Source organism: Corythoichthys intestinalis, chromosome 2, assembly GCF_030265065.1.
Source record: "Corythoichthys intestinalis isolate RoL2023-P3 chromosome 2, ASM3026506v1, whole genome shotgun sequence".
Lineage (NCBI taxonomy): Eukaryota > Metazoa > Chordata > Actinopteri > Syngnathiformes > Syngnathidae > Corythoichthys > Corythoichthys intestinalis.
This window is the reverse complement of record NC_080396.1, coordinates 61491070-61506189: the sequence shown is the minus strand read 5'-3', so window position 1 is coordinate 61506189 and position 15120 is coordinate 61491070. Positions and strand designations below refer to the sequence as shown.

The window sequence follows — 15120 nt, the reverse complement described above, 5'->3', positions numbered from 1 at the left end:
AGTGTAAATAGTTGTTATGTTTCTCTGAATTCCTCAGGATTTGCATTTTAGTTTCACTGTATAGATGCTAGAGTTTCTTCCTTGTTATCGCGCATCCAATTTTTACCTCCCTTGAAACTATTTGCTCTGCTCACTCTGCATTTTAGGGAGTGTTTATCCAGCTGGTGCAGGCCAATTCCCCCGCTGCCCTGGCTGGACTCCGTTTCGGTGACCAGGTTCTTCAAATCAATGGCCAGAACTGTGCTGGTTGGAGTGTTGATAAGGCCCACAAGGCCCTAAAGGCTGCAGCAGAGACCCGCATTGAGCTTGTGGTCCGGGACAGGTGAGAATAGACAATTTCTTATCAGGCAGGACAACACTTTTATTTCCCCCAGCAGTAATTGTCGAAGTTGTCTTTGCAGTCCTTGGCCCAGTGCAAACGTTTGACAACTGCTTTGATTTTTTTGTTGTTGACATTTTTCAACTTTGCTAATTTGTTAACTGTGTTATCAGTTCATGGGCTGAATGCATTAACAAAGCCCCGATATTTTAAAGCAGTGATTCTTTATTGCAGACTAAATTCACTAAGAAAGCCTTATGCAGAGATGTACATCCATCATTAGGCGTTGTAGTGTCATTTAAAGAGAGTAAATAATCACACAAAGTTATATAATTAGTGCTGATTTTCGATCAGCAATAAGTCTACACCTTTTTTGCAGGTTCTTACCAATTGTGTAAAGCCAAGTGTTTGGCACCCTCTGCTGGCATGTTAATCGGTTGCATTCAGCTGTCAATCTCTGTCCTAAGTCAAAAACCCTAAAACTGTGTTTGTGTATATGTTTGTTTCTCACACTAGGCCATTTCAGCGCACTGTCACCATGCACAAAGACAGCTCAGGCCACGTGGGCTTCATCTACAAGTCTGGTAAAATCACATCTTTGGTCAAAGATGGCTCTGCAGCCCGAAATGGCCTACTGACTGAACATTACATCTGTGAGGTCAATGGACAGAATGTTATTGGACTCAAGGTGGGTGGCAGAAGTGCCTTCAGCAGTCTCTTCATCTAAATTGTCTGACGGATTAACCACTAATGACACAGACTTTTCAAGTTATACTTGCTTAAACATTACCCTGTTTTTGTAGATGCACTGTACATATTTTAATGAGAAACCCTCCACGTGTGTTATTTCTAGGATTCCCAGATAAAGGATATTCTGAACACATCCCCAACCGCCATGACCATCACCATCATGCCCAAGTTCATCTATGAGCACATGATTAAGAGGTACGCTGTCAATTGAAGCCATTCAGAATACAGCTGTGTGATAATTCAAAAGGTCCAAAACGATGTTTTTGTTGCTGTCCTTCTGTCATTTAGTAATATGATTTTTCTGTCCACTTTTTGTTGAGTTTCCAAAAAGCTGCCATGTTGAAAATGCCTAAAAAGTTGAGTGTATTGGAAAAAAGGATCCAATTATTCAGGGAACATTTTAGCACAAAACATGACTCAGGTGGGAGTTTGCTCACCTCTCTGGAGACAAAATGTGAAAACATGGTCACTTCTTGTGACAAAGCATGTGTCTGTTTGAAGTTTAACAGATATCCACATATTGTCAGACTCCGAAAATCCAATACCAATATCAAACCGTTACGTATATTTGCGGTCGTACGCAGAGGTGGGAATCTTGGAGCACCTAACGATTCGATTACAATTCAGAGGCTACGATTCGATTATAAATTGATTATTGATGCACCCCCCCCTCCCCCCAGCTTTTAACTGCTTTTAATGTTTCATACGTTAGTTAAAAAAACTACAAAAATCCTCTCAGGCTTAAATAAACTTCTATTTCAGTATCAACTTAACAGTTCAAAACAATAAATAAAATACTCAAGTCCCCATTCTGAATCAGCAGCTTTAAACTACAAACAATTAATTTAATGTTGTGAATCAACCGTTAAAGTTGTTAAAATTGCTCCCGTTATTCTAGAATTTCCCCTTTGTCTACTTTTGTCATGTGAAAGTTTTAAAACTGTTTAATCATTTAAAGATAGAGTCAAGTCAAGATGTTGTCTTTTTAGGATTATTTGAGATAAAAAGTTAATTAAGTTCGCTCGGAAGGTTCGCTACAACAGCCTTCCAGAGAAGTCTACTGCTTTAAGATGGCAACTGTTTACTAATGCCGCCGAGTCTGTCTTGTCGAATCTAGTTCTCTATACATGTGCTAACGCTGCCGAAAGTGTCATTTCTCTTCTAGTTCTATATAAATATGATACCTACCGTAGCATTATGTGGGCGTAGTTTGTAGCGGCTGTCGGCCGCAGTCAGGTATTATTGTTTTTTTATCTGGCGGCATGAGTTGAGCATGATGTTTACTCTCGGTCCATTCCTCATTGTGCCCCGAAGACTGCGCTGACTGTGTTTTAGTTCCGCTTTACTTGGCATTCGTCAGTAACCGGAATTTGGATGTTTGTGAATCGTTCTCGAATCTTCCACAGCCGAATCGCGAATAGTCTAAGAATAGGAAATTTCGCACACCTCTAGTTGTGGGCCTAACATAATATTGCTATTTGTATTGTGATGCTTTAATTATGATAAATGTCACAACTTCAAGGTTTTCCAAATAAACGTTCTGTGAAAAATAAGAGAACTTCAACTGAAGTTATGGAAAAAGTGCCTATATTGCAAAAATATATTTGTTGTTGAAATCAAAATAGTGTTACTATTTTATTACTTTTATTTTTTTTACTAAGAGCAAGTACAAAGTGCCAATAAGGCACTGCCATATGCATATTAGCTGGAAACCGATAATGAAAAACCTATGTCGATATTAGCTGATATCATTTTAACATGCTTTTATCATCTGATATTATCAGTTACTCGATGATATCGGACAACTCTAGTTTTTTAAAATGTAGTCTTTCATTCTTAACTCATTGACTGCCATTAACAGTGATAGACGTTCAATCCATTTTGACTGGGAGGGTTAATGGTCGCTGCCAACCCCCAGTTCAAATTGGATTGGACATCTATCGCTGTTAATAACACTAAAACGTGATCACTCAATGCCAGCTTGTCCAGTTGTAATGGATTTGACCTGTAAAACATAATGCTAAAATTCTAGACAGTTTCCTACATTGACTGTTTACGTAACTAGCTCTGTCTAGTGTTAGGGCTGAGAAGGGAAACAGCATGTAAGCTGAAGTATAGCTTCTTTTGTGGGCAATATTCTATGATATTTTCATAATTTGCTGCACGCCAATAAAAATTAAGCAGTGGACCTCAGTTGGCCTGTGGGACATAGTTTGGACATCTCGGTTATAAAGCTTCAATATATGATGCTAATCATTTTCCACCACACTTTTGCCTTTAAGAAGGTGCACTAGCCCCGATCATGCATCCATTTTTTCCCCCTTTTTGTCTTCCAGGATGTCCACCAGTTTGCTGAAGTCAGCCATGGATCACTCCATTCCAGAGGTGTGAAGGTCAGGAGCGGGCCACCAAGATATTTCTGTCACCTCTTTTTTGCCTCCCTATGCCTGTTTCTTTCTGTCTCCTGTATCATCAATGCCTTCATTGAGCAACATAATCTCACATTGCCTTCGTTTTATTTTTCAGTATTTTTTTTAATGGTCATTTTATTTCAATCTATCGTTTATGATTTACTCTTTCGCTGCTGACAAATGCAGACTTTTAAAAAAACAAACAAAAAAAACATTTTACAATGTCCAAACTGAGATGCATGTTATTTTGGCAGTCGAAAATGTTTTTAAGCCATGCACGCTTTTCGGAGCTTCCTCCAAGCAAAGGAGCAATCTTTCATTCCCTTCCTCTTCACTTCGTCGTCCAAGATGCTGTAACAGTCAGCCGCCTGAGCCCTACAGATTATGTGTGCCCGGGATCTGTGTTAGCTTAAAATTATCTGGCGAGTAGGTGTTCTTATTTAGTCAGTGCAGCCAGTAGATTTTGGCGATATTTTGGGCCAAAGTTAGGGCATAACATTTTAAAAAAAGAGATGGTGTTGTCAGTGGCTGCGTTTTCATGCACATTAGTTAATTCGAAATTATTTTGGTAATATCATAAATGAGACGCAATCTCTTAAGAGTCTTGTAGATTTTGGTGAATAGTAAATATGAAAAGAACAACTCCTCTGCTGTTTTACATCTTACAAAACGTATTCAAATAGCAGTAGCAAGATAAAGAACGCCAGTTTACACACAGAACAGTTGTTATATTGGTCTATGATAAAAAATTTATGTAAATGTCCAAATCAGCAAGTAAGATCTCTATCCCAGTTTTATGATACGTAGCGTTAGCCTCGCCAAACTAAGTGGCATTCTTGCAGGCATAATCCAAATGGCACTGTAAGGGTCATGCCTGAGTTAGAATCTTTGCCGTAGCCGCTTAAGTGTTGTCCATGGATTAACAGCCATAAAGATGAAAGCTTCTATATGCTTGCTGCCTGGACGAGCAAATAGTCAAAAGTTGATGACGGGCGTAGTTTCCACTATATTGGCATTAGCTATTCGGGCAAAGTCTACACATTCCACAAACAGTCCAAAATTCACAAGTTTTAGCCAGGATCATTGTGCATTATGGGATATGCCATCAGAATAGTTTCTATGGCCGTTGCCCTAAACAATCATTTCAAGGGGATTTACAGTACAAATTGTTAGGGGCCGGGTATGTGCTGGGTGGACCTACTAAGTGCACTTTCCACGACCTTATTTTGAATATTAGTTGTCTTTCCTGTTTGCATTTCAAAAGCCGTTTGTTTTGTATTTGTTGAAATCGTATGTGCGGTGCTTCATGTAAACAAAACCACCATCTTAATGTTCCCTATGAGAAGCTGCTCAAATTAGATGGAAAAATATCAACCTTTCGAATTGACGTGAGGTTATAGACCTCTTTTATCTCCTCTTTCGCTGTCCTATTCCTGACTGAAAAGCACAGTGGAAGCAAGCAGCATTCAGCTCATGTTCTTTTTTAAAAAAAATTCTGTCAAGTTGCTCCTTTTTGGGTGCATGTATCATTTCCTGATTTTCTGGGTATGCAATCTGATAAATATCCTTCGCATTCTGTATTAAAAAAAAAGTTTATATATGAATGTAACCAAGATAATACTATTGTAAAACAAATAAACAGTCCTTCTGTTCACATCCTCTCAGCGGATGTTTTTGTTTGTAACTTTATTATTTTAGTTATCTAGCCACATAAAAAAAAAAAAGGGACACAATCAAAAGAATCTGATTGTTAGTCTGACTCATTGATAATGATCACACAGGATACAACAACAGTTTTCGCCATGCTGGTTTAATATCTGGAAGTTTTGGTTTTGAATGTATCGCCTATGTGTAACTTGTATTACTGTACACAGTTTTGCAATTTAAATCGTTTTACAGTTGACATACGTTTCCAATAATCTTTAAAATCTATGCAAGGCCATTGGATGACTCATCAGTGGTAAAATGTGAAAAGTATAACAGTACATAGATATACCGTAGTAGGAACTGTATGTACATACTGGACAAACATTAAAAACAGTATCAAACAAATATGAGCAAATTAAAAGACAGACATTTATAACATTGACAAAACACACTCCTGCGTGATTGAGCTTCGGTGCATTGTGGGATGGAAAATATTGTAGGTGACGTTATTTTAGAGTAGAGAGTAATGCCTTTTTATGTGTTCTCAGTAATGTTTACCTTGAAATGTATGCACTTAATATTAGTTGAGGCTCAATTACTATTAATCAGATCAGTATACAGTGGTTTTAAAAAAGTATCTGAACCTTTTGGAATTTCTCACATTTCTGCATAAAATCATCAAATGTGATCTGATCTTTGTCAAAATCAAACAGATGAAATAAGTGTCTGCTTTAACTAAAACCACCCATTTATAGGGTTTCATATTGTCATGAGGATAATATACAAACAATGACAGAAGGGGGGAAATAAGTAAGTGAACCATCATATATAATATTTCATGGCCCCCCCTTCGGCAGCAATAACTGCAAAAAGACTCTTCCTGTCGCTGCAGATCAGTCTGGCACATCGATCAGTATTAATCTTGGGCCATTATTCTCAACAAAACTGCTGAAGTTCAGTCAGATTCCTGGGATATCTGGCATTAATCGCCATTTTTAGGTCATTCCACAGCATCTCAATGGGGTTCTCGCTGGACGTTGATTTGGCCACTCCAGAATGTGTATTTTGTTCTTCTGAAACTATTCTGAAGTTGATTTACACCTGTGTTTTGGATCATTGTCTTCTTGCAGCATCCATCCTCTTTAGCTCCAACTGTCTGACAGACGGCCTCAGGTTTTCCTGCAAACATCCTGATAAACTTTTGAAATCATTCTTCCATTAATGATTGCAAGTTGTCCAAGCCCTGAGGCAGAAAAACAGCCCCAAATCATGACGCTCCCTCCACCAGGCTTCAAGGTGGGGATGAGGTGGTGATGTTGGTGAGCTGTTCCATTTTTTTCTCCACACATGACGTTGTGCGTCTCTCCCAAACAATTCAACTTTTGTTCCATCAGTCCACAAAATATTTTGCCAAAACCTCTGTGGAGTGTCCAAGTTTCTTCTTGCGAACATTAAATGAGCAACAATGCAAACTTTTTTTAGACAGCAGTGGCTTCCTCTATAGAGTCCTCTCGTGAACACCATCTTGGCCATAATTTTACATATACTTGATGTGTGCACAGAGCTATTGGATTGTGCAAGTGATTTCTGTAAGTCTTTAGCAGACACTCTAGAGTTCTTTTTTACCTCTGAATGTTCTGCGCTGAACTCTTGGCATCATCTTTGGTGTACAGCCACTCCTTGGGAGAGAAGCAACAGTGCAAACTCTCCCCATTTGTAGACAACTTCTCTGACTGTCGATTGATGAACATTCGGACTTTTAGAGATGGTTTTGTATCCTTTCCCAGCTTTATACAAATCAACAATCCTTCATCACAGGTCTTCAGACAGCTCTTTTGACCGAGCCATGATGCACATCAGACAATGCTTTTCATCAAGACAATTTTTAACGTGTGTGTATTTCATAGTGGGCAGGGCAGCTTTAAACCAGTCATCAGTGATTGGGCACACACCTGACATAAATTGTTTGGTAAAAATTGGTTTCAATTCCTCTTTGTGTCTCCTTAAGCAGAGTGTTCATGTACTTATTTCCCCCCCCTTCTGTCTTTGTTTGCATGCTATCATTAAAATATGAAAACCTATAAATGTCTGAATGGTTTTACTTAAAGCTGACACTTTTTACATCTATGTGATTTTGACAAAGATCTGATTTCAACGGTTCAGATACTTCTTCATACCACTGTACATATAATCCATGTTTCATTAGATTAAAAACTATTTTTTTCTTTGCAGTCATGATAAATGGCAAAAGTTCTGGGGTTATTCAATACCCCTTTACAATATCTTTCACTAACATAAGCAGCTCGAAAATATAACAAAACGAGTATGAAAATAATAGGCTTTTCTTTTTACCTGAAAGAGACAAAAAAATATACAGCTATCAAGAAGTATAATGAACTACCCCGTACTTGTAGAAAAGAATTTCATTTGTCATTATCATAGCATTTCAAAGAAATTGACTGATTGATATGCTTGCAATTATTTATTTATGCTTGAGGCATTTTCTCACATGGAAATCAAAAACCAAAGAATATTATATTAAACTAAAGACTAAAAATTCAACACAAATCAAAGATCAACACAACTGATCCACACAGTTAAACCTATTAAAATTCTGAATGTGTACACATTTGACAACATAAATGTCGACTCAGCTAAAAAATATTTGAATGTCCACTGGTTCAGTGCGACTGTATTTTGTTAAATTAAAAAAATAATTGTTCAATCAAATTGATATTTTTGTGTTTTAATGTTCACAGAATTTAAACAAATTTTAAAATGCACCAAAATTGAGTTATTTGGTTCAGCAATATTTTATTGCCCACAATACCATTGCAATGGAACAGTAAGTATATTTAAAGAAAAAAGAACAAAAACACAAACAAACTTGGGTCTCTCCATAATGTCTCTGTGTCAGTCGAAGTACACATCTGAATTACATTCTCTTTCGCTGCGACGGAGGACCGAATGACAAATGCACACATCTGCATTGCAGAAAGGAACAAACATTAGCCTGCACAATGACATTCATTTTGAGAAGATAAAAGATGATACAGTGGCTTTTTGTTGCAATATCCTTTAGATCCATATCCGACATGACATGAGTAGTTAAGCTGGTTATAGAGGGAATATCTATGAGGGGTGGAAGTGTGACATTTAATGTTATTCCTAATATAAATTTATTTGCAGTGGAACCTCTGAAGTTGTGTGGTTAAGAATTGGGGGGAAATTTCGCTGGTCAAGTCCTACACACATAAGGTCTGGATTTGTGCGAGGCATTACTTTTACACATCAATCTTAAGTTAATATTCATTGGTTGATTGCTGTAGTCACATCTTAGTACACCTGTGAATACTTTCTTTTTACGTTGGAAGTGGACTAACAATACTACATCATCATTCAAATGAAGATGCACAGTAATGCACTGATATACAAGTTTAGTGTATTCTTTTACTATTTGCACCTCAAAACTGTCATATCTCAAATTATCTCTACCTATTGAAATGAATGGGGATCTTGTTAGTCTATCCGCACGCCTGCTATATTTAGACTACTCGGAGGGAGGGCTCAAGGTCTTAATAACTTTGTTGTTGTTCTTGGTGAGCATACTAACTAAAATTGCTACTCCTGTTATCTGTGGACGGATCACAATGAAACACATAATGGAAAATGCTTCAGGACATTTTAACACAAGCAACATGTGAATAGATCATGTAACAGTACTCACAGTAACATATTATCCTCTGCACAAAAGAAATATTATTGCAAGGAGTTGTGACATCTCATCTGTCACCATGTATGTGGTTTTATCTTATACTCACCTACTGGTGACAACGGCACAGACATTGATAGAGATATTGTGACAAAAATAGTTGAATTCTTTATAATAATATTTAATTATGGCATTACTGTATGTTCGTATGAATTATAGTATTATAGGGAGCTATTTTCACATTAAAACAAGTACAAAATGAACTACGACTGCCCGGCTTGCTCCCTAAACCTCTCATCAGCTCAGAGACACGATGATACGATGATTATTAAATGGCTATTAAATATTTGCTTTTACCAATGAAGGCTCACAATAAAGTATTAATTGCTATAATAGTGTGTTTCATGATTGATTGCAGTAAGAGACATGTTAGTGATTGATAACTATAGACATGTTTAGCTCTTGATAAAACTGCCTTGTCATTCTGACCGGTTTAAACTGGCCTAGGTTCCACAGGTCAACTTCAATACAAATCTCAGACATTGAGAAACTAAAACTGTCTGGGACATTTAGGAAATCATATTGTTGCATTTTATTACTTGCCAAATGCTATTGATTCATGAAAGGTATTTGATGAGATAATTATTGAGTTGTTATTATATATTTGCTCTAATCAATTGCTGCCTGCATTGAAGAAATGCGTTTTCTTATTATTATTGTTCACAAAGAAATGTTTTCTCTTGATGAAGCCTCTTCCCTGGTCAAGGGTAGAAGAGGCCGCTTGGCTTTGCTGAAATGTGCTGACACACATGTATCTAATTCCACCTACATGCATACACATAGCCAAACAAAGACAAGGGGTGTCGCCAGCTTGCTTCCTCGTTTTCCCGTTTAGGGCAAGACACCCGTCTGTTGCTAGGGCCATCCCAAATAAAGGAGAGGTGAAGGAGGGGCTTGGGAGAACGATTGCGGAAGCTGTATAGTTTCTCCTCCTTCTCCTTGACAGCTTTTCAACTAAATTGATTGCCTTCTCTCCTTATTTTGGGTAATATTATAAATGTCTACCTAAGGATTTGTATTTGAACTTGACAATAAGCTCACCTGAGGAACGTGCAAACCCTCTACTGGAGAACTTTGAATGGACAGGCAACAATACAGTGCTGGCCAAAAGTATTGGCACCGCTGCAATTCTGTCAGATAATGCTCAATTTCTCAAAGAAAATCATTGCAATTACAAATGCTTTGGTCGTAATATCTTAATCTCAGAGAGCTGGAGCAGTTGGCCAAAGAAGAATGGTCTAAATTTCCAGCAGAGCATTGTAAGAAACTCAATGATGGATACCGGAAGCAGTTGTTCGCAGTTATTTTGTCTAAAGGTTGTGCTAACAAGTATTAGGCTGAGGGTGCCAATACTTTTGTCCGGTCCATTTTTGGAGTTTTGTGTAGAATGATAATGAAATTACTACCCAAAAATTTGTAATTGCAATCATTTTCTGAGAGAAATTGAGCACTATCTGACAGAATTGCAGGGTTGCCAATACTTTTGACCAGCACTGTAAGTCTGCACACCTGAATAACACGCATGCCTTCAACTAGCTAACTCGGAACCTACAGGGAACAATAGAGCCACAATTAGTTAATCAATCTAATTAATCATCCCTGAGACAAAAGAAATTGGACTCTGAGAATCAATGCGTATAGATCCCTAGAATATACCTACCAAATTTCACTCTGATCTTTCCAGGAATAACTGAGGAGTACTAATTTTAGTTAGTGTCTTCACCAAGAGCAACAAGAAAAGGAACAAAGCGAGACCTTGAGCCTTCCTTCCAGAAAGTCTAAAAAGTGAGCAGAGCTACTACAAAGTTGTACAAATTCAGATTTAAAATGATCTTGAAGTGTTGATCATTGGGGGTATTTTAACATTATACCACTTAATGTATAGGCTATGAACTCACGTGGTAACTTAAATTATGGGGGGGAAAGGCATAATACGTCTCCTTTAACTGATGATGGGAAATTTAACTGAGGCTCCATTCAAGACTGGATACAGTATATTAATTACAGGTTTATGGCAATTACCTCTTCCACCCCTCAAATTTGCTTAGAAAACATTAAGCAGTCTCCAGGGCATTTGTTCATTCATTATTTGCACACTGTCAATATCACTGATATGCAGAATGATCATGATTGTCCCTTTCTTACGCAGTGTCTCACAGCCACTGCTCCTTTTCCACCATTGCGTCACACATCAGTGTTGCAATATGCCAACTATATGTAACAAAATTACTGGGACACATGATACGCTATTTAAACTGTTATTTCCCCCTTTGCAGAGACTAGGAGGATTGTGGCGATCTACACAGTCATCCAAGCATGCCCATATGGGCCTTTGCTTGGTTCATTAGGGAAAGAATCGGACTATTCCCACAAAGTTGAAAGAATACAATTCTGTGAACTGATGACAATTCGATGTATCTCAGTACTTCTATTCATGCACTCAGCGATGCCGGTTTGTGTGTGAAAGGCTTTAAAGTGATCAAACATACTTAGATGTACTATTTTTCGAGGAAGTCCCACACCTAACTGCACAGAACAACCAATTTCACTGCATAAATACACACCGTACAGCTGCAGTAATTCAAGTAATTTCTTACAATTCATAAAGTGAACAATAGTGCAAATCAAAATGGAAAGAAATTCATGTTGCTTAGTCTCCAAATTACATTTGTATAGGTCTGAGACTGTTCTGCTTGTGTTAAAATGTTTAACATTTGGCTTTTAAGTTTCCTTTTCCCCTCTGTTTCTCTTTACATATTTACATTGTCACAAAAAACAAAACAAAACACATTCACATCTAGAAAATCAAATCGCACCCACAATCTCCTAATTTTAAGAGATTAGCTACAGCGGACCCTCGGAATCCAAACTGTTTTGTGGTTAATTGACGCACAATTTGTCATTAAAATGCCAACACAGATAGGTGAGCAAGGCTTTTTGTGTGTGTCTGTGTAGCTTTTCAAAAGGGTATCAGGAAAGATAAGCCAAAACAGTAAATGGAAATTATGACAATAGAGTGAATAGATGCAAAAAAGGTCAAGTTTGCACACACACATATGATTGCAAAGTGTTTATTGAAAGTTTTACTATTTATCTTTTTTTGTTGTTTTGTTTTGTTTACACTGACATTGACATTTTCAAATCTGAACAATAAGATTGTTTCACCTCCGAGGGTCCACCATATTTAAGTGTTTAAGATTACTTTTATTCTATGTCTAGCAGGATGCATAGCAAAAAGAGCATGTTCTAAAGTTGCCTTTTTCTAGTTATTGACTAGAGGCTATGCAATATACTGTATGGTCCAGAGTGACAGTTGAACAAGACAACAGGAGTTTTAGAACTGTACAGCAGAGTATACCATAGTAAAATACACTTAACTAGTTGTTGAGTGAAAGTGCAAGTTGCGAGTGAAAGCATTTGGGCAAAATGGTTGACTGGCAACCATATCAGGCTATACCACGCTTTTTCCTACGGTCCCTATGCCTTTGCCTATGACCTATAAATTCTATCGCACATGGACAGGAGAAAGCATATGGATTGAAAGGCTTAACTCAGTGATATTGAAATTCAATACAAATTCCTTCGAAGTGTCCATCAGTAAAAAAACAAGAATGTTGGACAGAATAAAGAAAAGCATTTTCATCATAACACCTCTTGAAAGAAAACCCCCTTCTGGATTCTGTACTCTTCCTGACTCAACTCGACTTAACTTGATTGCTTGTTGTAAATTTTTGTTCAATACCATTTGTAAAGCCTTTCAATGGATTCATGGTGTTTTGGTTTGTGACGCTCCTCACAGGTCATTGCAGCCTTGTGGCGTTAGAATTCAAAAGACCTGCATGACTTCTATTTATGAATGTGAATTCCTAAAGGACTTTAAGGACAACATAGACATGAGTTTTGATTGTTAATCCATAAATGGGTTTTAGTTTGTTTACAATAGACAATTTGGTACACAACCTTGAACATAGACTAGATAGTATTTTGTGTACACATCCAACAAAGTGCTAGTTCCTGTCATCAGTGAGTCGGTAATGTTGACCAAGCAACAATCCTTTAAAGTGTTCCCTGCATTTTAAAAGCAAACATCCAGGTTTGAAAAACCAAGTACTGATTAATGAGTTCAATTAACACATTCAGCCTTTCTCCTTGGACCAGTGGTTGGGACAACCCAATCACTTTAATTAGTGTTATCCTGGGTTTCCTCCTTAAGTTCTCTATAACGAAGGACAGAGGGCAGGATGATCATCAATGTATCACTAGACTCTTTATAATAAAAGCCATATAGCGATGGTCAAACATCTTAATGGAAGCAATTTATGAGAACCTATTTTCACATATGAGATCCACTAAGGTCGCCCCCGCCTGCAGGGTAATGCCTCAACCCCCCTCCTCGGCGCAGGGAGTGCAGGGCCACAGTGCAGCAGCCTCTTAGCAGTGAACCGATGTGGTACATGGGCTGTCCATCTCGAACCGGACCTCGGCACAGCCACGCCACTGTCGGCACTACAGGAATTGCCACTGCCAGCAAATCCACAAGAAAGTGGCGACTCCAGTAGCTTTTCTGTACCGGCCCTGAACCAGAGGTTGAGTCGTCCTCCAATGCTGCTACTGCTTCTTCACCTTGCTCTTCAGCCTCTGACTGCTTATCATCCTCACGGTCATGTTCCCCCACAACAATGACACCAGCTCCCTCCTCATGGGAACCAGATCGTTTTGGCTGGGAAGTGTGGGGTCGTTCTTTGCTTTGTTGGGATTCTGGGGTAAATGGGTTCAGTCCTTGTAGTTCTATTTGAATCAGGCCATCAGCTTGTTGAATGTTGTTACCTTTGTGTGTTTCAAATGGGTTCCCAACTGTTGTATCCCCTACAGTCCATTGACCCTCCTTTCTCTCTGCCGAACTCCAAAGTGCGACATTTGGTTCTTCCTGGTTTCTCCCCATTTTTGCTCTCTCTGTGTTTTGCTGCATTACTGTGGGTTGGACCACTGTTACGTCACAATGATTTTCCACTGCAGCTTCTTCTGTGTCTTCCTTTGCACCCTCCTTATCGTCACACAAAGGACTCTCCATTGAACAGGCCACTGTGGCAGAACGGGGTATGGAATTAACCCGTAGCATTTTGGAAAATGGAATCGGCTCTGTGGCTGTGCTCATTACAGTTGATCTGGTTACAGAAGTGGTAGTGGTGATTGAGTCATAATCTTCTTCATCAGACATCCAAGTTGAAGTTGGACTGCAGGCTTGGGATCGGAAAGTACGTTGTTCAGCAATTGTATCCAAGTCTGACTGGCAACCAGATGTTGCTGGGATAGGACAACTCTCGGTTTGAATGCCTGTTTCGCGTAAAGGATGTAGATACAGGTGATGGTGTGACAGGCAGGGGTGGCTTATACAGCTTCCACCACCAACACCGCAACGAAATGTTGGCACGCGTTCACCAGAGCACAGCTTCTCATAGGTGGCGGAGTGTGGCATTGAGTGGGCCACCGAGTGTGACAGGTTGTGAGGGAAGGAGTGAGGTAAGGTTTGGGAGTAAGTGTGAGGTAAAGAGTTGGTTGTTGAGCGGGAAAATGTTTGCGCATAGGAATTCAGCAATGAAGCTGTTTCTTCTGAAAGGAAGGCTGCTTCCAGGAGCAAGTCGGCCCGGCTCGGGACACTGCTGCTTTCCCCACAGCACACAATGCCACTATCCTGCGTGCCATCAGCAGAAAGACAAGGAAAATCTGCACTAATGCCATTTCGGTTCGCTGCTTGATCACTCAGTTTGGTGTAGGTGGAGCTACGGGTCAGAGAACGAGCTGGCGAACAATCACAAGAACAAGATGCCCTTCCACCTATTGCTGGTTTTGGAATCACCCCAGGACTTTCCCCAGACACTGACGCTGGCGCTGAACCCCCAACACGGGTCCGACGACCTGCTATGGCTTCCCCCTCCTTGGCTAATCCAACCTGAGCTAATTCCATGTTGAGCAACAGGTTCTCAAGCTTGTGGTTTTGAGTGTTAATGTCCTGAAAGTACTTTTGGACCCCGATGTCCCCGCTTACTCCCCCGGCATTGCTCAACCTGTCGCGCACCGTGTCTACGGCCTGCTTGAGTTGCTGAATCTCCAGTCGTGCTTCCTTCAGGGCCAGCTGAGCCTCCACGCGGTGGCACTCCTCCTCAACCCAGTCCTCCTGCATTTTGTAAAGCTTTTCTCTCAACTCATCTATCTCTGTGTCC

At 39.3% G+C, this 15120-nt stretch overlaps 2 protein-coding genes across 6 annotated transcripts in view; one reads left to right on the top strand and one right to left on the bottom strand.

The window, feature by feature from the left end:
• Positions 1–5158, top strand: part of sdcbp2 (syndecan binding protein (syntenin) 2) — a 21374-nt gene extending 16216 nt beyond the window's left edge. The window contains exons 6-9 of the mRNA XM_057830525.1: positions 147–322; positions 836–1007; positions 1173–1264; positions 3406–5158. Coding sequence (XP_057686508.1) covers positions 147–322; positions 836–1007; positions 1173–1264; positions 3406–3460 — 495 coding nt within the window. The 3' untranslated portion in view covers positions 3461–5158. The remainder of the gene's footprint in view (positions 1–146; positions 323–835; positions 1008–1172; positions 1265–3405) is intronic.
• The window catches only part of snphb (syntaphilin b), a 34316-nt gene continuing 24295 nt past the window's right edge, over positions 5100–15120 (bottom strand). For 3 of the 5 annotated variants that reach the window (XM_057830507.1, XM_057830506.1, XM_057830509.1), the window contains one exon: positions 5100–15120. In XM_057830507.1, the coding sequence (XP_057686490.1) occupies positions 13233–15120 (1888 nt within the window). In that variant the 3' untranslated portion in view covers positions 5100–13232. The other 2 variants (XM_057830508.1, XM_057830510.1) reach the window with 1 other exon arrangement.